General features: G+C 44.4%; 1 protein-coding gene across 3 annotated transcripts; it reads right to left on the reverse strand.

Annotated features, from left to right (window-relative positions):
- Positions 1-86: 86 nt before the first annotated feature.
- On the reverse strand, positions 87-27,891 carry LOC310644162 (galectin-9C-like). Of its 3 annotated transcripts, XM_083368944.1 has the most exons (25): positions 27,782-27,865; positions 26,470-26,616; positions 26,072-26,104; positions 25,498-25,533; positions 23,865-23,900; positions 22,535-22,573; positions 21,522-21,593; positions 20,963-21,001; positions 20,551-20,586; positions 19,507-19,542; positions 18,106-18,144; positions 17,240-17,308; positions 9,790-9,822; positions 8,737-8,769; positions 7,943-8,031; positions 7,402-7,612; positions 6,943-7,077; positions 5,701-5,730; positions 5,535-5,623; positions 4,594-4,792; positions 4,067-4,201; positions 3,286-3,315; positions 2,339-2,427; positions 1,088-1,250; positions 87-404 (listed from the first exon to the last, which is right to left on the reverse strand). In XM_083368944.1, exons 3-25 carry the CDS (start codon positions 26,087-26,089, stop codon positions 258-260), a joined length of 1,803 nt encoding a protein of 600 aa, XP_083225070.1. In that variant the 5' UTR covers positions 26,090-26,104; positions 26,470-26,616; positions 27,782-27,865; the 3' UTR covers positions 87-257. The 3 variants fall into 3 exon arrangements, with proteins under 3 accessions (XP_083225070.1, XP_083225069.1, XP_083225068.1); XM_083368943.1 differs by lacking the exon at positions 26,470-26,616 and having other exon boundaries at positions 6,967-7,077; positions 27,782-27,891; XM_083368942.1 differs by lacking the exon at positions 26,470-26,616 and having other exon boundaries at positions 27,782-27,891.
- Between the last annotated feature and the right edge of the window lie 38 nt (positions 27,892-27,929).

A 27,929-nucleotide genomic window follows, 5' to 3' on the forward strand; every position in this document is an offset into this window, starting at 1 on the left:
TGCTTTTGTATCCTCCACAAATCAAATTCAGAAGACAGAAAAGCAAGCCTGTTGCCTTGATCAAAATGCTTTATTGAAAATGCTGCTTAATATTCTCAATTACTGTTGAGTCTCTGATTCAGTAACTGATTGATTGACTGACTGATTGGAATTGAGTCATCAATTCAGCAGGATTCTAAGTGTCCTGGCAGGCTGAGAGACAGAGAAGAGGGGTCTGTGCTGCTACTGATCTCCCCACCCCACCCCTGCCACGTTGCTTAGTACTTGATGTAGGAAAGGGTCACGTCTCCCTCAATCTCTAGAGTGCGGATCTGTTTGATAGGGACATAACGATGAGTGTAGTTGAAGAAGGGCTGGTCGTTAGCATAAAACTTGAATTCATGGTTGTCACTCTTGATTGAGAGCTGGGAAGAGGAGGAGGATGTTAACATGGCTGAACTAGCACATCTGGATCACCTACACCAGGGGTCCTCAACTTTGGCAACTTTAAGACTTGTGGACTTCAACTCCCAGAATTCTTCAGCCACCTGGCTGAGGAATATTAGGAGTTGAAGCCCGCAAGTCTTAAAGTTGCCAAGGTAGAGGACCCCTGACCTACACAGTCTACACAATCCATAGCTTGCATCAATTTAAAAAAGCACCACCTATACATAAGGGATAGGGACTTTTAATTGGAGGGGAGTCACAACTGCCACATTGTTTTCTGCAAACACAAACAAAGGTAATTTTCAGAGCTAAAAATGCCGTTCTGGTGAGGCAATTCCACTCATCTCCACCAGAGGGGGCATTCATCCCACCAGCTTTCCAAGCGTTCAGATTTCAAAGTTGTGCTAGCTGGGAATTATGGACGATGGAGTCTTACACAATTGGAAGGCTCCAGCTGGATCTCCTCTCCACTGCCTGCCTGCCTGCCTGCCTGCCTTCTTGCTGACCTACCAGCCAAGGTCTTTGCTGGAATCCAGGGGTGTCTGCATAAGCCAGGTGAAATATTGCTAATCTGTCAATTACATAGTCATGACAGCCAGCCTTACTTTTTTGACCTCCTCCCTGTGGACACCCCTTCCTGCTAAAATCAAAACCAACTCACCTTAAAGTACTGCCCAGGCTGAAAAGGGTTAAAGTTCACGTTGCTTTCCTCGTTTCCCCAGCTACCTTTCAAAAAACTATTGCGTACTACGGCTCTCCACGGTTTCATGCGAAAGTTAATATGCAGAGCGAGTTCCTGGCCAGCCATGAAATTGATTTCAAACCTTGGAAAAAGCAAAAAACAACAACACAGGCATCTCAGATTAGGTCTTTGGAATAAATCAAAGGAAATCTGATTCCACCCTGCCCCTTAATCCAACAGCAGCCTGCCAGATCCTTCCATGAATGAAGGCTAAAGGGGGGAAAAATAGCTCTTGTTCCTTTTTCCAGATATTATTCATTGGTAGACTGCTGCTGAATGTGTAAGTTCTACTTAGCATTTTAGGTATTTATTTGTTGCATTTACATCCTGCCACAGTTAGACCAACTCTCAGTAAGTTATAAATTAGACAAACACATATTAAGTAGCTCTGATAGTGAGGTCAGAATGCAGTATTGCAGGCAAACTCTGTCCACAGCCTGGAGTTCGATCCTGGTGGTGCTTGAAGTTGACTCAGCCTTCCATCCTTCCAAGGTTGGTACAATAAGGACCCAGATTGTGGGGGGCAAGAGGCTGACATTGTAAACCACTCAGAGAGTGTTGTAAACTACTATATAAGTCTAAGTGCTATTGCTATTGCTAAACTACAAACATATTCAGCAGCAGTCTAGCAGTGACTAGCATTCTTCTGATGAAGAACAGCTGATCACTGCTTAATGACACTTTGGATCCATATCTTTCTTTAAATCCACCTCCTAAGTCAGAATTCCCCAAATTCTTTAACTCATCAATCCTTCTATCAAATTTCTGATTCCCCACTTTGGGAAACCCTGCCCTAAGCTAACAGCCCTTGCTTCTTGTGGCAGTGAGTTCCACAGACTGTGTTTATACAGAGCAGAATTTTAATTCCACTCCCCTTAATTTCCTTGTCCTCTGGGCTAACTCTGCAGAGGTGTAGAGATGGGAGAGTCATAAAAAGAGATGAACTGGGAAAGAGCTACGAGGGGCCCTAACCAGTGGTGCTTTGCTATGCCAAAGCAGAGTCCCAGTGTATAACTTGTGGGCAAGGGGCAAGTTGGGCTGAAATGTGAGATGCCAGCAGGGTGGGACCTGTGACCACCCTGACTACAGAAAGGCACCTATGCCCAATGGTCACAATTCGATTCCTCTGCCTGAATCCCAAATGAATGCAGCAAAAAAAACACTTGAGACCTTTTTGCATTTTGGGGAATAGATCCTCGGACTGTGATGGTCCTGCTGGCTTCCAGACCTCCAGGAATGTCACCTGTGTAGGGCATCGGCTGAAATAGATAAGAATCGAGGTTACACTTAACATTCTCCAGTCCAATCATGTGGCTCTCGTCTCTGCTAGTTGAGGGTCAAGGTAGTTGCAGACCAGTAGGTCTTGGGGTGCCAAGCGGGAGACCATCTCTTCCTTTAACCAGGCAACTAAGGCATTGGCTGCGTTCAAGTGGCTTGTTTGCTCAGCAGGGCCGTCTGCAGGATGTGGTCAAAATATTCAAGATGGAAGCCTGGATGGAGCCAACAAAGCTGAGGCTATTGTTTTATGTGCAATGAACACAAAAAGTAGGTGGGGCGGTGATGTTGCTGGCGTGGCTACTGGGTTGACTTTTTAACTCACAGGCTGTGAAAGACCCTGTATCACAAAAGACTGAGTTTATAGATGAACACGCCAATCTTGGTCCTATGAGCTGGTTTCCTGGTGCAATATGTAGGTCTTTATTTGTACTCTGCCCCACATTGACCTAACAGCCTTCTTTCATCCCAACGTCTCTCATTCAACTAGAGATTTTCTGAGTGAAGGGGAGCAGGTCGTCTTGGATATGTGGCAAAAGGGACCATAATTAGTCCCCTCCTTAACCCCAAGGAAGCTAATTTTCCCTCAAATGTCCCTTTTATTCTTCCCCCTGTCTGATTTTGGAGGCTTGGTGAAGCACTTACAAGATGACTTGGTAAAATTTCCAGTTTCTAGTCATTGTTCACCATAAGCGTGATCAAAGCTGAATACCAGGAAATACCAGGGTCCTTGAATTCAACCTGAATGCACACACTCCTCTTATTCTGGTTTCTGTCCCACCCCACAAATCTGGGTAAAGTAAGGAGAGACAGGCTGGGTTAGCAAGTCTGTTGGTACTTACTGGGTGGTAGATTGCAGGGGACGTCATTATCTGGTGGGGGAGAAATCCAAAGAAGCTGTTAACAATCCTGTGTTTTTCTCCTAAAACCGCTAGCCCTGAATATCCTTGCCCTCTGCCCCCTTTTCTTCCTTTTGAGTATTTACGGGAAGATTTTGTGGTGGCCCGTATTCAGGGGTCATCGTAACATTCGAAAGGATAGGAAAACAACAATGGCTGAGTTTGTCTGGAACGTCCACCCAAGGTCAATTGAAGTCTTTGCGGGTGGCTTTGTACCACTTGTTCAACCCGGTTACTTTATCTGGGTTGGTTTTGGAGAGGTTGCCAATCACTCTATTGTGTGAATGGAGGAAACAGACGAAGTGCATTGTGTTAACTTTGCAATGCTCAAGTACGCCAGGGATTCTTTCGTGCTACAGAAGCAGAAAAAAGAACAGCGATGTCATGGCCCAGACTATGGACTCTTGATTCTGAATCAGAGCTTGTCCAGATGATCCTGTGGCCTCAGGATGGACCAAGCCAGAGATCACATTAGGCTGATGAATCTGAGCTGCTAGATCTGCCAGGACCAGTAGAGTCAACTGAAAAACGTGCAGCTTTGTATGCCAAGACAACCGAGGACCCAGAGGGACAGCCATTCTTAGGGGTCAAGAAGGCTGTACAAAAAGAGCAGCTAAAGGGGAAGAAGAGAAAGGGGCAACCTGGGGGTTGAAGCAACCCAAAATCTATTTCCAAAATGAGATCAAGATCAGGAGGTGCCCACTTGTCAATAGCAAACACTTACTGTGTCCTCCGTCTTTGGTCCTGCCGTCACGTTCAGAGACTGCAGCTCCAGGTCTCCATCAACTCTAATGATTTGCACACCTTGTGGTGGAAATTGGTGGCTGTAGTTGCAGAAGGGATTCCCGTTCACCAGGATCTGTTGGAGGGCAAAGCGGAAGGAGTCAAGTCTCAATTGGGATCATCCAATTTCTTTGCAGGAAACTCCTGTTTATTCTTGCCTCAAAGGCATCCCAGCCCAAAGCGGAGCCAAGTGGCCATAGAGGGGGTCAAAAAGGTCAAAATAAGTACATATAAAAAGAGAGAGGCCTTTTATCTCGTCGATACCTGTGTTTTCCCCCGGGGCAAAGTATTTTCAGCCACAGGTCAACCTCCTTTAGGGACTGTTTGCCTTATGACAGTGATGAAATGCTTTGCGGTGCAATACATTCTTGGTTCATTCCAAACAAATGGTGAATTTGGGGGGTTGGTGGTGGGGGGGAATGAAGAGGCCCCCGCAGTCCCAAAGGAGCCTCTGTCACGTGTACCAACCTGGTATTCGGCCTCATCGACAATGAAGATGATCTCAACATGCTCGCCCTTTCGGAAGGGATTCTTGTAGATCTCTTCCTTCCCCCACCTGTGAGACTGAAACGTGTTGATCACAAGAGTCTCAAATTTAAAGCGAGGGTTGAAGTGGAAAGGAATGTCAGCCCCCTCGTGCTGGCAACGGGCGAAGTCCACTGAGAAGCTGGGGGAGGGAGAGGAAAAAAGAAGAGAAAAATGAAAATGGGGGAGGTACAGGAATCTCACAGCCGAGTGTTGCTCCCACTTTTCCTTTGCCCTGAAGCTAGAATCTGTAGGATGCTGGTTTGTTGCTTGAAGGGAAGTTCCTAACCCTCATGGTTTAGTACTGTGGTGGCAAACCTATGGCACGTGTGCCACAGGTGGCACGCAGAGCCCTCTCTGCGGGCACACGTGCCATCACCTCAGTCCTAGGCCTTCCGCTGGGTTATACAAAACCTTTTCGCTTTAGGCCTCCGCCGCCGTGTGCAAAAAAAAAAAAAGGTTCAATCAATCAATCAATCATCAATTTCAACTTCTCACAGGAAAAAAACAGATCTTGCAAAGTTGGAAATTGATTGTTTGAACTTTTTAGTCCCACCCAGTCTGCCATTACCACCGCAGCCACGCCCACCCAATGGGCCCCGCCCGCCCAATTGGCCTCACCCACCCAGTTGGCCACACCCACCTAATGGGCCACGCCCACCTGACATCCGATGATACGTAAGTGGGTTTTGGGTTGCAGTTTGGGCACTCAGTCTCTAAAAGGTTCGCCATCACTGGTTTAGTAGGACTTGGAAAAAGCAGGAAGAATTCCGGAAGGCCTTAACCTTGGCATATACTACTTTTAACGACATAACAATCCCATGACTATTATTTTGAGTAAGGTAGCAACTTTCCCTTCCTGTGAGCCTCCAAAGGAACATTACCTGTCGGAGTCTTCGGGCACCGTGGCGTTCAGATATACAGACATCCCAGGGCGGAGACCACCAAGGACAGGTTGATCATAAGGGAGAGCCTGGAAGATACCAAAATAATGAACCCAACCAGTGACTTTATTGCAAAACACGAGTTAGCAAGTTCCTTGGTACTTACCAGGTGGTAGATTTCAGGTGAATTCGTCATCTGGTGGGAGAGAAATCCAAAGAGGCTGTTAAAAATCCCAAGTTTTTCTCTCAAAATCCTAGCTCTGGATAATCCCTAGCCCTTTGCCACTCCACACACTGGTGTTCCTGTCTAGTAATAAGGTTATATTTGCATTCTTTTAGAGCAGGGGTGTCAAACTGCTGGCCCGCAGGCTGGACGCGTCACAAGGAAAGTGCACCCACCCCATTGCCAGCAATGGGGAAAAGTTCCAATAACGTTGCGCGACGTCACGTGATGTCGCGAGTTTGACATGTCTATTTTAGAGAGTCGTTGAGGCCACATGGAGGTTTATCTGTGTCCTCCATCGTTCTTTTGAAGACAGCCAAGTCCACATTTTGGACCCAGAGGACCACTGGTTTGAAAGAGGGGCCAAAGAGGCCCGTCTAGGTCAGGGATAGGCAACCTCGGCTCTTTTATGACTCATGGACTTCAACTCCCAGAATTCCTGAGTCAGCATAGCTGACTCAGGAATTCTGGGAGTTGAAGTCCATGAGTCATAAAAGAGCCGAGGTTGCCTACCCCTGCTTTAGGTCAAAACTGGAGAGCTCCCTCTCAACAGAGGGAGAGGGGTACAATATCATCTCTCTCCTGTCTACAACATGCTCTTTTCAGCAATTCCACGAAGGCTCTACATCCATTTGTACTATTCAGGTGACTCTGAGGACACCGATAAACCTCCAAGTGGCCTCAACAATAACTCTAAAATAATGCAAATGACCAGCAGTCTACAAGAAATATAAATCCTTCCATTCCCCACCATCCACTCAGGGCCGAAGAAACTTCTTGGATGAGAAGCGAAGTGTCTTCGAAGAAAGCCCAGTTGCCTCCTGAAAAAAAGCACCTTTCAGATAACCAGGACTGGATGATTGAGAAGACATTGGCCAAGGTTGAGGAACTCTGCCTTAAGGACATCTGCAAAGTGCAGAGTAGGCCTAGTCCTGGTGTAAATTTTCTCCCCGTGCCATTGCCGAGGTATTACTCTTGGATGACTATTTTTGCTAGCATGAAGAGATGTAAGCCACGTCAAATGAGGACCCAGAGAGGGAGGCCATTCTTAGGGGTCAAGAAAAGTGTACAAGAAGAGCAACTGGAGGGGAGAAAGAGAAAGTGGAAGCTTGGGGATTTAAAAAACCCAGAATCCACTTCCCAAAAAAGATCAAGGATCTAGAGGTGCCAACAGCAAACACTTACCATGTTCCCCATCATTGATCTTACCGACACATTCAGAAACTGCAGCTCCAGGTCTCCATTAACCTTAATAACGTGCACACTTTGGGGTGGAATTCTGTGCCTGAAGCTGCAGAACCGCTTCCTGTTCACCAGGATCTGTCAGAGGGCAAAACAGGAGATCAAGTCACATTTGGGACCATCCATTTGCTTTGCAGAAAAAAAAATCTGTTTATTCTTGCCGCAAACACATCCCTGCCCAAAACGTAGCCCAGTGGCCATAGAGGGGGTCAAAAAGGTCAAAATGACTAAATGTCATTTGCCCCCCCTGGACCAAAATATTTTCCATTCAGCTACACCTCATCCTGTAGTGAGGAAATATTAACTTAGCGATACAATACATTTGTGGTTCATTCCGGACAAAGGGTGAATTCTGGAGGGAAACCAAGAGGTCCCAAAGGAGCCTCTGTCAGGTGTACCAACCTGGTATCCGGCCTCAGTGACAATGAAGAGGACCTCAAAATCCTGGCCTTCTTGGAAAGGATTCTTGTGTTTCTCTTCCCTTCCCCAAGAGCCAGACTCGAACGTGTTGAGCACAAGTTTCCTCCTTCTGAAACGAGGGTTGAAGTGGAAGGGAATATCAGCCCCCTTATGCCGGGCACTCGCAAAGTCCACATTAAAGTTCATCCAGGATCTGGAAGAGAGAGAGGGAAAAAAGAAGAGGAAAATTAAATGAGAGGTGCAAGAAGTCTCAGAGGAGAGGCCCCCCCCCACTTCTCCCTTGCTCTGAATCTACAATCTGTAGGATTATTATTATTATTTTTGCTTTAAGACAAAACTCTTAATTCCTAACCCGCGTAGCTTAGCTGTAGCTGGAAGAAGCTGGAAGTGAAACTATCCCCAAATTTTAAAAAGGCAGAATTTGGATTATACAACCTATCCTTAACAACACAATAATCCTGTGACTATGACTTTAAGTAAGGTAGCATCTGGCCCTTCTTGTAAGCCCCCAAAGGAACGTTACCTGTAGGTGTGTCTGAGTACTGTGCCTTGCACATAGACAGACATTCCAGGACGGAGACCGCCAGGAACAGATTCGTAGTAAGGGAGAGCCTGGAAGGCAGAAAATGATGAATGAAACCAATGAACCAGCCAACCTCAACCCATGACTTTTATCAGCCTTTCCAGGTGGCTTCTGCATCAAACCAAGACCTTCCGGGAGGGCCTCTGCTAAGGATTAATCCCTCCAACGTGGCAGGGGAAGGAAGGAAGGCGTGGAAGAAGCAGCAGAACTGCAGCCACGGACCGGTTCTGCTTTAGTTCTATGGGCAATCAGTGGATTGAGCAAAACTGGCTGGATCCCGCAATCTTATCCAATCTCTCCATGTACCGGAGGAACTTCTAAGGAAAGGAGAAGCATTGCAAGGGCCAACTGGGTCAGGCTGGTGGAATCAAGGAAGAATTTGCCTTTTCCTCTGCATTTCTGGGCCTTTTCTAGGAGATCCATGTTTCATCTGTGGGTGGATTTGTGAAATTGCTTCCTTGCTGACAAAATTCACCAAAGTTCAGCAAACACCATCACGCACGTCTCATCCCCAGGGGGAATCTTCACCCCAATGTGACTGTGGGATCTATTTTTAAGGGATCAGTTGTTGGAAAAGGAAGGTAAAAACAGGCCAAATATTCCTGTTGTGATTATGCTTAGCGGAGTCTGAAGATGTTTGGGGGTTTAGGTGGAAGAATGATGTGACGATTTTTTTGTCTGGACAGAAGAATAGGAAAGAAAGCAATGGCAGAAAATAAATGAAAGCTACTTACCAACATTCCTTCTCCACCGCCGCCATTCCAGCTCTACAAGGAAAAAAAGATAATTGTTCTACTCGGATGTGGCTATACCCATGACTTCTCAAACCGTGCCATTACCGCGGTTTGTATCTGATATATGAGTCCCTTCATTCTCCAGATAAAAACATGCATTCTGTCACGTAACACGGAGTGGTATTTGCTAAGAGCACAAATTTATGTCAACTGTTAGGAGAGGCTTCCTTTGCGATATCCTTCCAAAGTCACACATCCATAATGTGCATAGAGAAAAATGCTTGCATGGATTCATATCCCTTTGATGCGTGAAGCTCGTTGCGGAGAACCGAGGACCTTTCCTAGACCCAACTCCGGAGTTAGAACTTGTTTAGGAATCTTGCACAATACGATCACAGTGCACAGGTGAATTTGAGTTCATGTTAGTTACTGAACCAAGTCAGGGGCAAGTCTAGCAACTGCACTGACTGACACAACAACTTCAAACCTGGATGTCTTTCCTCTTGGTTTTGGGTCCCTCTCTCTGCTAGGCCTCCTGCACCCCCATCTCCTTTTACTCCAAACTCAGAAAAGGAAAAGGGAAGCACGGCTCTGGATACAGATTTCTCTATCCAGCAAGATCTGCTTTATATCCTGTGCAGCTATAGGAAGCAACCGGTCTCTGAAATCCCAAAGAATTCCAGAATTTCAGCTCAGATTTCAGATTTTTGCTAATCAGAAAAAGATCCCAAAGGGATCTAGGCCATTTTGAACATAGAAAAAGATGGTTGGAAGGGACCGTGGAGGTCTTCTAGTCCAACCCCCTTCATCTAGACCTCATGCTATGGAAATAGTGGAATTCACTCGAGTGAAATGAAGAATAACTCATGGCTGTGGAGATAAACAGGTGATATTCACAGGGCAAATGGCATGAAGTGAAAAAATGAGGTGCAAAGTTTTGCTAGACCAAGAACCTGGATGAATGACCGACTTAGATTTTCCTTTCCCTCTATGTGATCTTCTAGTGAACGAGGCAAGAATCGCTTTTCATGCTTTCTGTTTCCAGCTACTTACCCCTTTTACATCTGCACCACCGATAAACATACTCTAAAACAGAAACAAAAGGATACCTTTAAAATCATGGTAGGGCAGAGTATCCTGTGAGTATCGTGTGTGCGTCAGGCCTGGGCCACTCTTTGTCCAAATCAAGAGTGGGTCCATGAGGGCCGCACAGCATATTAATGTCAGTGGGACGGTTTGAGCAGAGTAGATCAAGCCATTCCTGTTACATGTTTTGTGCCAGCCATGGCAGTTCCCCAAATAGGTCATCAGATGGAGCAAAGAGGCTTCTTTGCTCCCCTGCAGCAGCCCCATTGGCGAGAGAGTTTTATGGCTAGGGAGGGGCCGAGACCCCCCATAAATACCTCTGCCCAGGGGCTGCTTCTTTGTTCTAGCTCTGCTTCTCTTCCTATCTATCTTCTATCTTACAAGCATGGATGCTTCCATGCCATATAGCTCTTTTTATATAACCTGTCGATGAATAAAGCTTCATAATGACTGCATCTATGCATTCTGCCTATTTCACTTTGGAAGCACCTTAACGTTCCATCGATCTCTTGTGAAAGCTGCTTCACAAGTTGGTAGCAGAGAGGATGGTTAAAGGGAACGCTTCCAAAGCCTGCAGCTAATGCCTAGATTTGAAACTGAAATGGATGGCCGGAAATCGCAGATTGTGACCAGGAGTCTTCAATCAAGATTAACAGCTCTAGCCCCTGAAGCAAGCCCCGCTCCAGGTGAGAGCACAGATGGCCTCCTTCTGCACGCCACAGAGGGAAGCTTGGAAGTTTTACAGTCCACCCAAGACTGTCAAGATGCAGCAGAAGCGCTCCGGGCCCAACGCAAGCAACGCGTGGATCAAATGTCTACACCAGAATGCAAGGAACTGCTTCTAAAACTCCTTGAAGTACAGGAGACCCCACAAGCCTCTCCACGAAGGACATCAGTGCAGAAGGACTGTGGATGCCGGGTAAGCCCCCCCTCAGCCATCACGAGGCCCCTCAATATGGCGCCTGCCACCCTGAGTAACCCCGGGACCCCAGGGCTTTCGGCGCGAAATCCCCTGCCTAACTGTGACCTCCAGCTTCCTGGGGCAACAGGAAACAAGATGGCTCCGCCCAGGGAGACCGCATGGCCCGGCACCGGAAGCAAGATGGCAGCCCCCTGTGCGCCCACATTTTCTAACAAAGAAAGGCCTCAACTTAGTCTGGAGGCCCAGCAACCCCTGGCATACGGCCGTAGCAACATGCAAACTCCTGGGCTCTCTCCAGCAGAAACCCTCGTGACCTATGATGGCTATAGGACTGCCCATTACCCCCCAAGGCCCCCGACCCTCTCTCCGGGGCCCCCAGCCTTCCCTTCGCCCCCGCCCAGGCGCTCTCCTTACTTGGCCTTCGGGGGGGGTTGGCCCCCTCCTCCAGCATCGGCTTTAGCCATCCCCAAGGTCTTCAGGAACAGCGATGGGCTTCTCAAGGCAATGCAGGGCCGGGGGGGCTCCAGGAAGGATTTCCAGAGCATTTTAAAAACCAAGTGCCGGCCGGCAATCTTGGGCTCCGCCCACCCCCTGATCACATGTTTTCCGGACATGCCCAGTACGGGCTTTTTAACCCAGAAGGGGGGCCATCTGAAAATCAGAGAAATATACCACCAACGCCCACTAGAGGGGTACCTTTACCATTTTTTTCAATGCCAACCTCCCAAATGCTCCAAGAATGGGATAATACGTTTCTAATTGCATCCCCGTTGCCTCCAAACTTTGAAAAATTGAAAATTGGGGGTGAGAACTATCACAGTTGGAATAGAAATTTGCAGGTATGTCTATTAAAGGATGGGATTCTTGAAATGGCCCTGAACCCACCACCTTTCCCGTGGAGCTCACGAGAAGAGTGGCTTCATAGACAGACTTTTTCCACTCTGATGGAGTCCATCGATGATAATATGTTCCCTAGCATTCCAGATGGACTCACAGCTTGCGCAGCCTTGCACTTATTATACAATTTATTCAACAGCAAGAGCATGGGTTCTCTCACCAGACTCACAACTGAGTTTTACAACACAAGACTCAGGTTTGGGGCCAGCATGGCAGAACATCTTGGAAAATTAAAATCCCTCAGGGCGCAACTAATGTCCAAAAATTACCGAATACCTGAAGAGAACTTGGTCGCAGTTATTGTGGCTTCCCTGGACAAAAGTTGGAACAATTTTATTATTTCCCTGGAAGGGGGCAGGGATGGACCCATGCCTCTGTCCTACCTCGAGGGCAGACTCATTGACGAAGATAGCAGACGTAGACATACAGGAGAATACAACAGAGTCACCAGCCAGCCAGCCAACACACGACACCGCAACTCAGAGCGGGTTAATGCTCTACTCAAGTGTTTCACCTGTGGCTCTGAGGGGCACCTCAAGAAGGACTGCCCCCATTTTCAACAAGGCCCCAAGCGTGGTCCCAATCAAGGTAGGGGCAAGGGACAAGGTAGGGGCCGTGGCGGGGCCAAAAGTACTAACAATCTTGTGTCTACCTGTGCCCCCACCACAAGAGCTGATAGCTCCACTGACTTATGGTTGCTGGACTCTGGAGCTTCATCTCACATTACTAATGTGAGTCAAGGTTTTAAAAGGTTAAAGAAAATTAAATCATCTGTCAAGGTGGCCAACGGTGATAAAGCTTTGGTTATTGGGGAGGGCACGGTTTCTCTACCCGGGCTTGGAAAAATTGAAGGTGTCTTACACGCGCCCTCTATTGCCAACAACCTGTTGAGCATTATCAAGTTATGTGACGATGACGGGGTGGAAGTTTTATTTCGCAAAGGGGGAGGTCATGTCACCCGGGACCAGAGGGTCATTGGAAATATAGCCATCATAGATGATTTGCCATATTTCTCCCCCTTAGAAGGGGCCTCACAGACAACCCCAAGGCTGCTTAACGACCGCAAGGGTGAAGCGGTTGCATCCAAGCCCCCACAGCAAGGCAGTGTGGATAAGAAATCCCAACCTCAGCTGTCACCTGAAGCACCGCTCAAGGCAACCAAAGCCAAGAGGGTGTCAGTCGGGAAGCCACTCCACGATAAGTGTGCCCATATTTTGCACCGAAGATTAGGTCATGCAAGCTTCCCTGTGGTTAAAAAGATGGGAGAGTTTGCTGAGGGAGTCCAGCTCAAAGATTGTGAGGTATTCCTGGACTGTGCAATCTGTAAGAAGTCAAAGAGGAAAGCTGCGCCTATCCCAAAAACATCACTGCGGAAGACCCAATTCCCATATCAACTAGTTCATGTTGATTTGGTCGGGCCTTTCACACCATCTCTAGGGAAAAGTCAGTATTTTCTCACTGCAGTTGATGATTTTTCAAGGTACGGCCATGTGTATATCCTCACAGAAAAATCTGGAGCTTTTGATGCCATAAAATCACTCTACAACCTTGTAGAGACCCAGTATAAAACCAAGATTGCACAACTGCAGAGCGACCGCGGGGCTGAGTTCATGTCCCGAAAATTCCAGGACTGGGTAAAGCGTAAGGGCATCCGCCATTTTCTTACCGCGCCTTTCACCCCCGCTCAGAATGGTGTGGCAGAGAAAAGAAATGGAGTCCTACAAACTATGATGCGTAGTCTGATTGCAGACGCAGGGGTCGCAGAATCATACTGGGCAGAAGCGGTAAAATACGCCAATTATACCTTAAACCGCACTTGGAGCAGTGTTGTGAACCAGACCCCATATTTCCTAGTTCATGGTAGGAAACCAAATCTTGGACATTTACGTGTTTTTGGGTCCTATGCATGGGTTCACATCCCCAAGCAGCTGCGGAAGAAGGGGAGATCTGTCTCCCAGAGACTAAGGTTCTTGGGCTACGCTCCTGGCTCCAAGGCCTACCGTTTCCTGGGAGAAGGGGGCAGGATTGTGACTTCCCAATCTGCCTCCTTCGAAGAGGACTCCAATTGGGCCCAGATACACTCCAATGATCTGAGCCCATATATCAACCGTCCCAGCAAGGGCACACCGACTACAACATCACCTGAGACGTCCACATACCCTGCCACCGACGAAAGTGTGGAACAAGACGAAGATGTCATCCCACCTGGTTCAGATGGGGAGGATGAGCCGTCCAGTTCCCCAGCAACGCCTCAGAAACCCGCGGAAGAAAAAGGCGGTGAGTGGCAGAAGGTAAGGAGGTCAAAGCGGTCCAACAAAGGCATCCCGCCAAAGAGAATTGACATTGGGCACATCGCATCTGTTAACAGCGTTGTGGTCACCCCAAAATCCTTCTCTGACATCCAGGAGCTGCCCATCGAAGAACAGGAGAAATGGCAGCTCGCGATGGAGAAGGAAATGCAGAGCTTAAAACAACTCAAGGTCTTCACCCCCCTGCAACCTCCAAAGGAGAGGAAAGTCATTGGCACAAGGTGGGTTTACAAGGCAAAACCACTTGCCAATGGCCTCTACCTGTATAAGGCCCGTTTGGTAGCTCAGGGATTCGCCCAACGCTATATGGAAGACTATGGCGAGACATACTCTCCAACTGTCCGGGCAGAGAGCGTCAAGACCGCCCTCGTGACTGCAGCTGCTCTGGGGGAGGAAGTCTTCCAATTCGACATCCAGACGGCTTACCTCCACGCCAAATTGGACCGGCAGATCTACGTGAAGGCCCCTCCTGGCTACCAGCAAGAAGGGGAAAATACATGGTTACTTCACAAAGGGTTATATGGTCTCAAGCAGTCAGGGAAACTATGGTATGACTGCCTTAGAAAAAGTTTAGAACGAGTTGGCTTCACTGCATCCCGTGCAGATAAATGTGTTTTCACACGCAACTCAAAGGGTACCACAGAAAGGGTGTTAGTTTATGTGGATGACCTACTATATGTAGGACCTGACAAGGAAGGGTGTGATGAATTTGCCAAGGCCCTGGAAGAAAAGTTTACTTTGAAATCTTTGGGGCGGGTTGATAAGTACTTGGGTGTGCATATTTTGGCCACTAAGGGGGGGTTCGCTCTATCTCAAAAAGAAAAGATAGAGGAGTTATTGGCCAAATGCAAAATGGCAGAATCTAATCCTACGCACAGCCCAATGCAAAGCGACTTTTACAACCATACTCACAAGGACGGTCCTGAGTTCACAGATAATACGCTTTACAGATCTGTGATTGGCTCCTTGCTATACATCAGCAATTGGAGCAGGCCTGACATAGCTTTAGCTGTAAATCTATTGTCCAGGCATGTGGAACACCCAAAGGAATTCCACTGGACTGCTGTTAAGAGGGTACTTAGGTACCTCAGGGGCACGACCGATGCCCTCCTTGTGCTGGAACCAGAGAAGGGGGAGACGGCCCAGCTCTCTGCTTACTCAGACGCAGACTGGGCTGGCGACACCAAAAGTAGGCGGAGCACTTCTGGTATCCTCATATTGCTAAATGGCTGCCCAATACATTGGCATGTTAGGCAGCAAAAATTTGTTTCTTGCTCCACGGCCGAGGCTGAATATGCCAGCCTGTCAGACACGGCCAATGATTTGACTTGGTTCAATGAGCTGATAACGAGTATCTGGGCAGCTCCTCCTCTGCCCATCCAAATTCTAGAGGACAACACAGCTGCCATTGCAATCTCGGAGGCTTATGCAGTAGGCTCTAGATCTCGCCACATAGACATACGCTATAAAAATGTCAGACAGCTTGTCAAAGAGGGTTTTATACGTGTAGAGCACTGTAACACAGTTGACCAGATAGCTGATCTGTTCACCAAACCTCTTCCCATTGACCGGCACAACCTTCTGTGTAAGCGTTTGTGTTTGGCCTTCTGAATGTTTTTATACATGTCTATGACACCTGCTTGCCCCTCACACACATTCACTGGTCCCTGTCATTGGCTGGCAAGAAGGGGAATTGTTACATGTTTTGTGCCAGCCATGGCAGTTCCCCAAATAGGTCATCAGATGGAGCAAAGAGGCTTCTTTGCTCCCCTGCAGCAGCCCCATTGGCGAGAGAGTTTTATGGCTAGGGAGGGGCCGAGACCCCCCATAAATACCTCTGCCCAGGGGCTGCTTCTTTGTTCTAGCTCTGCTTCTCTTCCTATCTATCTTCTATCTTACAAGCATGGATGCTTCCATGCCATATAGCTCTTTTTATATAACCTGTCGATGAATAAAGCTTCATAATGACTGCATCTATGCATTCTGCCTATTTCACTTTGGAAGCACCTTAACGTTCCATCGATCTCTTGTGAAAGCTGCTTCACAATTCCAACCAAAAGGAATAAGCAACGTCAACAAACACACAAAGCACTTAACAACTGCAGTGATCCAAGGAAATGGCTACTTTCCAATAATCCAAACACACATGACTTCTCTCCCCATGCTGTCATTGCCACCTTCAACATTAGATATCCATATCATATGCTCATAGGGATAATTACATTCGTATTTCGTTCCTCAGCTGGAAAGATGCCTTTCTTATCACAACACAGACTGATTGGGATCAAAGAGACAAATATTAACCAAGTGTTTTTTGAGGATTACATTTTGTTTTCATGAGCAAAGGGTCTGGAGCGCTTGTTCTCTCGAAAAACAAGCAATTCTTGCAGAGAACTGGGTGTTTTTTTTTTTAAAAAAAATGTCTTAATTAAATGTTTTTAAAAAGTGATATGGCCACCCAGAGAACTCTGGGTGGGTCACAGCACTGGTACAAAACCAAAAGACCGCAAAAAAACAAACAAAGCAAGAAAAAGCGAGAGCCATCACCATTCTCCAATCCAGACCTCACTGATCCAGCTTCTTGGATGAAAAGTGAAACGTCTTCAGAAGAAATACAAGAAAGTCCAGTTGCTTCCTGAGAAAAAGCGCCTTTGGGACAGACCCCCCCCCACCATCTTTGGGCTCCAGCCTCACCTTGTCCCAGTGCTCAGTGGAAGAGCAAGTTCTTCACAGCCTTCCAGAAGGTTAAACAAGTGGAATCCAGGAGACCTGTTGGATCCCAGGGCAAGGGTTATATAGAAATGGAGTTCTGGGTCCCATTATATCAGTGTTTCTCAAACCTGGCAACTTTAAGAAGTGTGGTCTTCAACACCCAGAATTCCATCACCAGCGTACAAGCCGGGGAATTCTGGGAATTGAAGTTCGCTCATGTGAAAAACACTGCTTTATATGGCAACGTTTTTTGGGAAGGAACTTTAAAGCCGACCTACTTTATCCAGTGGAATGGGCAGATCCCTTCAGAAAAAGTATAAATATTTTTGGAGTCTCCTGACCTGTTCTTTAAGCCTTTCTTCTAAGACCTGTGAAGCTATAACCCCTTAAATTCTGATAATAGTCATCCTGATGCTCTCCTTTACATATTCCCAAGAGTTTTAATTGACTGCTGGAATTGCTCCTAAAATGCCTATAAATCCTTGGGCAAGGGGGGGATTTAGTCACAGGGGGGCCATTGTCAAAAGAGAGGCGAAATAGGAAACAGAAGAAACGAGGCAATTGCGTATCTACTTACTATCAGTTTAGACAATCCTTTGCCACCATTAACTTTCTTGATAATCGTTATTATCTTTTTTCCAAATGACTATAAGGAAGAAGGAAAAAAACATTATGGATTCCTTTATAAGTTGTGTCAGTGCATGATATGCGTGGCTTTGGCATGGACAACTGAGGCCCGTTGAAATAAAGCGGTGAGGCCTTGAGGGTTAACGGAGGATATTGAACGTGAATGGTCTCACAGCACCAGAGGAGGAACGTAATTCTACCTCAACCCCTTTGAGGTAGGCAAAGTCAAGGAAAGCTATGGCAGGGATTCGTGGAAAACCACTATCGTGTTGTTAGTTTTCATTAGCCGAATCTTGAAAGCCTTTCCAAAACTTTACTATTCCTTTTCAAGGAGAGCAAAGTCAAGCTGTGTTTCCAAAAATTCTGATAACATTAATCCTGGGAAGGGAAACGAGGAAAGACATCTTGCTAGCAAAATTGTATCTGACAGAAAGACCATTTGAGCCAAGAATTTGCCATTTTGCAGAGAGAAAAATCACAAACAGGGAAAAGTAATTTTGGAGAAACCCTAACCCTCATCCCAAAAGTGTCCCTTGATGCATAATACAAGTTTCTCCCTTTGCTACTCAATACCCAGAGGAACCATCATTCCAATTTGGGAATCGTTTTTTTTTAAAAGGATGTAGTGCTATTTGAAGCTGCTTTAAAAAGGAGAGTTGAAACAGGTGAAATATTTTGGCCCTGCCTGCTCAGCGACTGCTCTGGGGTCTCTGAAGATGCTTTCTTAGCGGCATGGAATAACAAAAAGAGTGTTTTATTGCATGCAAGATGAATATCACTCAAAGAAAGCACAGAATATGAACAAAATCTACTTACCGTTGAATTAGAAGCATTACCTTGACCTTTATTCATATTCTATAAGGGAAACAAAAGATAAACACTTTTATTTTGAAAAGATATCACACGTGATTTCTCCAACTACGCTATCGCTACAATCTTTGATATCATATTTCTAAAATGCTTTATTCCACAGATGAAATACACACATTTCTTTTTCTTTTAAATTGAAAAGTTTTACAGTACATTTTAAACATAAATTGACCTCACCTAAAACCCACCCTTCCCTCCCCCTCCCCCCCAACTTCCCCCCACCTCCCCACTGTTACGACAGTGACGATTCACGCCTGTGATGGGTGGGCATATGTCAAGAATGACCTATAGCGGCTGCAAGTCCCTAAACCTGGAAAGTTTTAATCTTGGTTAGATTTTTTGTGTGATTTACTACATTATGGAAATGCCAACTATTTGATCACTCTAGGATTCAATATATCGTGCAGACTCCAGAAAAGCAATCATATTTGTAGCTAGGATGAAGAGGCTTGGGTGAAAGTTGTACAATATTAAAAGTGTGGATTAAGGAACCCAGGGAAAGATTTAGGCTTCATTATAATTTTTTTGGGATCCTTTGAAGAAAAATCCCTCTTTCTGGCTTCCACAACCTTTCCTGGTAAAAGACAGCCTGGAAAAAGAGGTGAGGAAAAGCAAAAGTGCATTTGGACCACACAGAAGACTCGCACCAAAAAGGGACAGAAATTTCAGGGAGAAAAAAAAATTCCCGACACAATCGTCCACGTGGCCTGGCTTGCCCCTATTTCACACAGGCATCCCCGGTGTTGTGTATGCTGGGGACTGTCAATCACAGCAAGCCACTAGGACCAACAGGTGGCGCCAGTCAAGGCTCGGATTGGCTGGCCAGCATGCGGCGGGAATTCCAGATGTGGGGATTGGTTTTGGGAATGTACCTGGCTAGGTATTTAATAATAATAATAATAATAATAATAATAATAATAATAATAATAATAATAATAATAATAATTTTATTTATATTTAAGGGGGCTCGGGAGGCTCCATCGTCCCTATTTTCCTGCCTACCCGCAATAAAGACTGTTGCTGTGAATCCTGTCTGTTACTTCTATGTGGTCCTGATAATATACAACACCCAGGGCTGCGAACGGCTCCCTGCCTTGGCTACTCATTCCCAGGGGAAACATCACCCCAATTTGGCAGTGGGAGGTGTTTGTTTTTTTTAAGGGACAAATTATTTCAGAAAGGAAAAAGGTGAAACGTGTTGGCCCTGCCTGCTCTGTTCCTGCTCTGGGGACTCTGGAGGTGCTTGCTGGGAGGGACAGAATCACGAAAAGTGGGGGGGGGGCTTCCCTGCATGCAAAAAGAATATCCCTCAGCACAAAGGCAGAAGATGCAGAAAGAGCTGCTCACCATCAATTTTCCGATTTCTCTTGCATCCAAAGCATTCTAGAAAGGAAAGCAGCGCATCAAATTATATTCTGACGAGAAAACACCCAGGACTTTTCTATCCGTCTCTACTATCTTAGATTTCATTGAGGTGAATTGGTGTTTTCCTTCGTGTAGGAAACGTACATTTTGTATCACAACGGGGAGTGCTTAGTCCAAAAATTAAAAAAAAAGGAATTAACAGTGTTCTGAAGCTTCTTTTACCTCTTCTTTCCTTTTCTTCGATGTTCTTTCACATTCGTGGAAGTTTAATATACATTGAGAAACCTGAGGAATAATGGTTACATCCTGTTCACCAGCATACAAGATGTTTGCTTAGAAAAGAGGAGCTTTAACAGACATGGGACTTGAGAGACAACACTCTTTTGAGAACATTGTTCTATATATCCACATTTCATGCCTGAAAGATTCATATTATCTATCTATACCTACATATGTAAGCCATCCTTATGATAGAATTTTGTTTTTTTTTAATTCTGCTTCACGTAGCCCACCCCCCTTCTACCTCCTCTGCCTCTTCCTCCTCCAATAAAGTTCAAATATTATTAAATATGAAGATGTGTATCTCCATCTGTATGTGCTCTTCTTGATTTTCAGGGTGGTCCTCTGACGGAAACGGGCTACTGAAATCCCACAACAGCATCTCATTTCCTCTTCCGGATACTACATGAAAGTCAGCTCAGATTCAGAGCATTTTCTGGTCAGAAAAAGGTTCAAAACATAATTAGGCCATCTTGACTCCTAAAGCCCTTATTTCCCCACTCAACCCGTCCCCAATTTGAGGACTGTCAGAGGTGGGCATTAAATTTAAAAAAGAACGAAATGAATGTCATAGCTTTCATCCTAAAGAAAGATGACTAAATGTATAACTGGGGTACATCTCAGGGCTTTGTCTATAAGTACTAAATTTGGACGGGGGTGGGGTTGAATCCAAAAAGGGCTGTTTGATTGCATGCAAGGAAGATATTTCCCATGGAAAAGGGAGAAGATGGTGAAAGAGCTACTTACGATGATTTCCAACATATGTTCCTCACCAACGGTATTCTGCAATGGAAACAAAAGGTATCAGCTCTAATCTCACAAGAGACCATCTAGGGTTAGGGTTAGGTCACTGTGAACTCATAGAGCAAAATGGACATTGCCAACAAACTCGGAGAGCTTGGGTATGGTTAGGAGGGCACTGACCTGTCTAGCCTGCCCTATGTATATTTCCTGGTAAAACACATGGGAAAATCCCATTGGTGGAAAATTCCACTTAGAGTTATAGGGTTAGGTCACCGTGAACTCATAGAGCAAAATGGACATCTCCAACAAACTCGGAATGCTTGGGTATGGTTAGGAGGACTGTCTTCTCCAGCCCTGCTATCTCTGCCATTTCATATGCCATAAGAATTTATTTCTTTATGTCAAAACTACTTACCACCAATTCAGCCACAGGACCATGTCTGAAGAGTGTCTTCTACAAAGGAAATGAAGGGGGTCAGTTCTGTTCTTATAATGGACCTAACCCTAACTCTACCATCACAGATATTCTCAATCCCATACATCAGTTTCATTTATATATTTCATTCTCCAGGTAGGAACTTTGCCTTTCCAGTTACAAATGGATTGATAAAGCCTAAAAGACACGTGAATTAATAGCATTCTGAGACTTGTTATTATGAACAAATAGTTTTTGTGATATTTTTTTAAAAGACACATTATTGTGCAGCTCTTCTAACGGTTTCCCGGCATCCTTGTTTAAGCTTTTCTGCAAAGCCTCAGGGAAGCCCGACTCTTTCAAATTCTGACAACAATCAAAACGCTGCCCTCTTTACAATGTTCCCAAGAGCTTATAGCTTCCTGAAGGAATTTTTCCTGAAACGTCTGGAGATCCTTTGAGGTGAGTGAGGCTCAGGAGGCCTGCTGGGACCACATCTAAGAAGGATAACATAGGAGAGGTAGAAGAAATGAGAGAACTTAAGTCTGTATGTACTTACTATCCATTTATATATCAGTTTATCACCATGTGGTATTTCCTTAAGAACAGTTAACATCTTGTGCCTCAGATCCTACGATGAAGGAAAAAAACCATTAACCTCTTCTGTGGATTCCTTCATAACCACGTTGTTCCAGCGCGTGGTATCTGTAGGCCTCACCTGGGCCACTGCAGTCCACTAAAATAAACTGGTGAGTCCTTCAAGGCCACGGAGGATATTGACGTGAAAGGTCTCACATCACCAGAGAAGGTACGTAAAGCCACATCACACTTTGAGGTAGGCAAGGTCAGGGAAAACCATGGCAGGAATGCTACTACATTGTTTGTCAGGTTTAGGAGCAGATTCTGCTACTAAAGCCCATCCAGAGCCTTCGTTACTCCTTTGTAAGGACAATAAAGTCAAGCTGGAGCTAACCTGACTCTCTTTCTCACCCATTCTACTTACCCAGAGCTGAATGACCATTTTCCTCCCCTTTCTCAAGGCCAGAGCTCAATTTCCCTAGAAGCCATAACCCAACCTGCATACCGAAACCCTCTTTTTACCACTCGGAGTCTTCAATTTGAGTGTAATTTGGCCAGCGTAGTTGAGCTGAAACCGTCTGGCATTTTGTGGTCCTTAATGAGCTACATCATTACACAAGGAAGGGCCACAAACCAGAATGGCTGGAATTGGTTTTGCTAAGTGGCCTGATCGTGTGACCACACACTTTAAGGATTGTGTGTTGCTTAGCAACAAAATTCCTGGTCCCAATTCCTGTCGTAATCTGACTAACTGTACTTTAAGTAATTGTACTATAAACGACGACAATAATGAGTCATCCCGTCAACGCTTCCTCGTTTTAGCGCACCTTGCTTTACCGCAGTGCAGGCGGTGTGTGCATTGTGTGTGCTTTATCAAAATTTCAGCCTGCCTTCTCTCCCGAAGCTCTGGGGACGGTGGCAACAGGGACTTCATTACGTGCAAAGAGAATATTTCACAAGGGAGGAAGAGAAAATGGACAAAGAGGAGCTTACCAGGAAATCGTCCATTTTACACTCACTTTCTATACAATCCTGCGAAGAAAACAAAAGGTATTTTTTCTATTCAGACACGACATCACAGATGACCTCTCTAACCCAGATTCTGCTTCATAAGATGGACAACTGTATAAATCTTTGAACTAAAGAAATACCGTGCCATTGCTACTGTCTTTGATTCCATCTACATGAGATGCTTTATTCTGCTGATGAGATACAAGCATTTCTTATCAGAACAGATTCCGATAGGGTGACAAAGGCACAAGGATGAATTGTGTTCACACATTCACACAACCAAACTCTGCCCAGAGAATCCAGTGGAATAATGTTTGTATTGAATTGCCGTCTCAAAAGTTAAGATGCTTCCTGACAAAAGAGGTCCGTTAACAGACGGGGTGTTTGGTGTTCAAGCTGTCCTCTACTTATGACTGGTTGCTTTGTCACTGTATGAAGTTATGAGCGACCTCCCCGAGGGTATTTACAACAGTTCCAAAGTTCCAACAACTCTCCCCTGCTGTCACATCCCTACATGTAAGGTGCATGGCAATTGGGCCACACATATGGCTTTTGTAGCCTTGCATGGTTACATGATTGCATTTTATGACAGTTTTGCTGAAAATTGCCTTCTGAATTTCAGTAAAACTGGACCAGTCTTTAATGACTGCAGTTTTTCTTAACCACCACTAAACTTGGGTCAGTCGTGTGGGCGACCTGATTTATAAGTGCCGCGACTTACTCCAGTGATTGGCAGCCTTCCCTGAAGTCATAAGTCAAGGTCTACCTGTGTATGATCCCACAACAAGGAAATAACATAGCAACTGGATTAGCATAACTTCCTGAACTCGAATAATTTTAATTTTGGTTAATTATTTTTTTTTGGGGGGGGGGAGGTTTACTGAATTGTGAAAATTCAGACTATTTCATCACCTTAGTATTTACTTTATTATGCAAATTCCAGAAATGTAGCCAAGATAAGAGGGGCTGCATGACATCTGTACACTAAAAGTGTGGACTAAGTAACCCAGAGAAACATTTAGGCTTCATTATAACTTTTTGGATCATTGGATCCAAACTGCATTTGGACCACACAGATCAGTCACGCCAAAAAGGGACAGAAATTTCAAGGAGAGAAAGAAATTGTCCAGGGCACTCTTCCCCAGTGCAAAACTTTCTTGGGGACAGTTCTGAATAGGCCTTGTATACACATACAACCAAATGAAGCAGGTTTGGGTTTGGGGTCAGTGTCGTTATAACACAGGGATGCTTCGTTACAGCAGGAAGTCTGTTGCTCAAAGCAAAGGCAGAAGTTGAAGAGAGAACTACTTACCATTAATTTTTGAAGATCAGATTCATTCAAATCATTCTATAAAGGAAAGAAGCACGTTAAATTCTATTCTAACAGAAGAAACTCAGAGTCTCTCTCTATCCCTGCCATCACTACGATCTTAGCTATCATTTACACAAATTGCGGCTTTCCTTCTGTGGGACTCATAGGATGGACTTTATAATATTTGCAATATGAGTTTTGCAGAACTCTTGCACTGGCCAACTAACACGGGTCTTGTATTTTAAATTTGCTTTATTTAAAGGTGTTGCTAATAATTTGCCATAAGCCTTCAAAATGAATGTAAAAAACCTTCCCTTTTAGAAAGTAGGACTGGTCGAAGTACTAATACATGCAAGATAAACCATTTTAGCAAAGTAACAAAGCAAGTATTCAAGCCCAAAGCAAATCTATCTTATCCATACCCATTTGAGGTTTTTCCCTTGCAAATGTTTCTTTTATTTTCATGTTTTAATTCTAATAGCGTAACTGGATAAGCTGGTTGTTTTGAAACCCATCAATTTTTACTTTGAAATTTCTTTCTTGTGCTAACTATAAAAATAAATGCAAGCCATTTTTCCAGGTTCTCTTTCTACTTTCATGGAAAGACTCCTTATTTATCATAGTAGCCTTAATAAATTGCCTTTAAACGATCTTATGACTGAGTTGCTTACTGGGGACAGCGTGCCAAGGCACAATTCTAAGGTCAGATTTACCCATCGCCTCCAATTAGGAAATGCACATTTCTTGTAACAACAGGGAGTGGTAAGAACAAATTTGAATTAATACTGTTCAGAGGCTTTTTTTTCTTTCTCTTTCCTTTCTCTTTCTTCTTTCACATTCATGGAAGTGTATTATGGATTGAGAAACGGAGGAGTAAGTAATGTTTGCCCTTTTATTCACCAGCATATAAGATGATTGCTTAGAAAAGAGGAGTTTTAACAGACATGGCAGCTGGGGAACAACACTCTTTTGAGAATATGCCTCATCGCATACATATTTTGTACCCGAATCTAGATTCACATTAGTTATACACCTTTATAGGTAAGACATCCTTATGACAGAATGTTGTTCTTTATTCCACTTCACGTAGCTCTCCTCTCTTCCTACCTCTATGCCTCTTCTTCCTCCAAGTATGTTTAAAGATGAAATATATATATATTAAATATGCACATTTGTGTGTCCTATTGGTGTTCTTCTTGATTTTCAGTGTAGCCCTGTAAGGAAAGGGGGCTACTGATACACCACAATAGCACCTCATTTCCTCTTCCGATTGCTACAATAATGTCAGTTCAGATTCAGAGCACTTTCTGGTCAGAAAAAGTTCTGAAAAAGATTTTAAGCCATCCCGAGTCTTAAAACCCTGATTTAAGAACTCAGAAGACCTCCGCCTGCTCCCTCAAGCTTTGGAGATGGATGGAAGTGTGCAATATTTTTTTTAAGAATGAGTATCAAAGCTTTAATCATAAAACAAATCATAAAAAACAACTATCCTCGTAAATGTATAACCTGGGAACAATATACTGCTAGATTTTGAGGTGGGGTGGTGGTATGGAATCCCCAAAGGACCGCTTGATCACATGCAAGGAAGATATTTCACGAGGAAAGGGGGAAAGATGGTCAAAGAGCTACTTACAATTACTTGATCTCGACCCTCCTCACCAAGTGCATTCTAGAATGAAAAGAAAGGGTATCAACTCTATTCTCACATGACAACATATGGCTCTCCAACAAAGCCATCTCTGCCACATCATATATGACAACAATGGAGTCCTTCCTTCTTCAGATAGGAAAGGACTGGTCCTTTAATAGACTGATTCCTTCTGATTCCCCTTTGGAGTATGATGTGGAGTGCTGGCAGGGGTGGATTTCTGGAAAGTAGCATCTTCATTAGATCCTAGCCTTGCCGTATTACTTACTTGTTGTTGCCTATTTCTAGCGGTTGGCATGGCTTTGCCTCCTTGGGCCATGCCATGTTATTCCCATCTTCTATTCTCTTATGGGTGGCGCAGTGCTTAGAATGCAGTATTGCACGCTAACTCTGCCCACAGCCTGGAGTTCAATCCTGATGGGGTTCGAGATTGACTCAGCCTTGGTTGGTGAAATGAGGACCCAGATTGTTGGGGGCAATAGGCTGACATTGTAACCTCCCAGAGAATGGACTGATATTACCCAGGGGAAGAGGACAAGATGAATGAAGAACTACTTACCATAACTTTTTTAATCATTTTACTGCCGCTTTCCTACAAGGGAAATGAAGGATATCAGTCTGATCCTCACATGATAACATATATGTCTTCTCCAACTGTTCCACCTCTGGATAGCAGACATATGAATGGCTGCATTCTCCACATAGGAAACACATATTTCTTACTGCAAGAGGGAGTGGCAGGGCCCAAACACTCAAACATGAATTAATAGTGTTCTGAGACCATTTTTATCTTTTCTCTCTCTTATCAATATTCTTCCACATTCACACAAGCACAATGCGCATAGAGAAACTTAAGGATTCAGGACACCCATGAACTCTCCCCATGCTATCACTGCCAACTTAGATGTCATGTACAATTCATGAATTGCTGCTTCTTTCCAGTTTGGAAATACATACGTCTTATCACAACAGGCCCCAAAACAAATCTGAATTAACGGTGTTCTGAAACTTCGTTTATTTTTCACTTCTTTTTTTATTTCATTTATTCGGCTTCTGTACTATTTTTCTCCTTTTTTCTTTTCACTTTCATTGTATTGTAAAATTCTAATGCACACACATACATAAACATATATATGATATAAGATATAATAAAATGTACAATCGTGTGAAAAAGTAAGTATACCCTCTTTGAATTCTGTGGTTTAAATACATCAGGACACAGTAAAAAACCATCTGGTCCTTAGCAGTTCTTAAAAGTAGGTAAAAACAACTTCAGATGAACAACAACACATCGTAAGGGATAAGTCACTTTTTTCAGCACTGTTGTAACTTCAAACCATGGTTAGACACATGATCATAAATTTAAGTATTACTTGTATGCATATGTCAAACGGTTATCAAGAGACAGATGGATAGAATATCCCCCTTCTTCTCAAAGAATTAGAAATTCTTCTTTTCTGTGCAAGATCAGTATATTATTGGCCGAATAATGAAAAATTAAGATAACTTTCCTTCATTAAACTCTCCTTCACTTTCTTTCTTCAAAAAATAGGTCAAACCAATTAAATTTGTATCAGGAGCATTGGGGGAAATGAATCCGGCACTTACTGAGATATTGCTTCATCTTTTTCCAATCAGAGTCCACTGAAGGATAAAAACCATAAAAAGGCATCTAGCCTCCCCCAATACTGCCGCCCTCCTTCCAAGCATTGCCTCAAAAGTTTTAGGGATGTTGCCTAGTAAATATATAAAGATTTTTTGAGTATCCAAATAAGCCTTGACACAATATGTGAATTAAATGTCAAACATTAAGCTTCCTTAGATGTTTTCAGGTAATATAACCACATTTAATATGCAGTTTAGGCACCAATGAAGCTGTGAATTTTGCTCCGTCCCTTATTTTTATTCATCTCAAACTCTTCCCATACCTTGCACAGCTACTGCCATCTTTCCGACCAAAGAAAATTTCAGCTTTTTATATTGATCCAATTCAGTAGGCCCAACGAGAGGTTCTCTCTGATTCTTATGCTAATGTGAACCCTGAAAAATCCAGTGCAGAGAACCAGGATGCCAACCTGAATTCAGAACCACGGATAGAGTTGAATTCCCAATCATTAAAAAACTTAAGTACTCAATTTTTTCCCAATCCCTTCATGAAGAAATGTGTTAAATAAAGAATGGGGACAACAAACTCAAAAAGATGCATACTCATTTCACCAGCAGGCATCCCAGCTGAAAAGCTGTTGCAACCTACAAAATTTAGCCTTACCTGCTGTGCGGACAGTGTAAAAGTCAAAGCAAAGATGAAAAGGAGACACATCTCCTTTGTTGCTCTTCAGCTCTTCTGTCCTTGATGTTCTTCCAAGTGAGTTTATTCAGCTCCACTGGCACATTTTAACACCTTAATCCTTAGGCCT

Source organism: Vipera ursinii (genome assembly GCF_947247035.1).
Source record: "Vipera ursinii genome assembly, chromosome: 9".
Lineage (NCBI taxonomy): Eukaryota > Metazoa > Chordata > Lepidosauria > Squamata > Viperidae > Vipera > Vipera ursinii.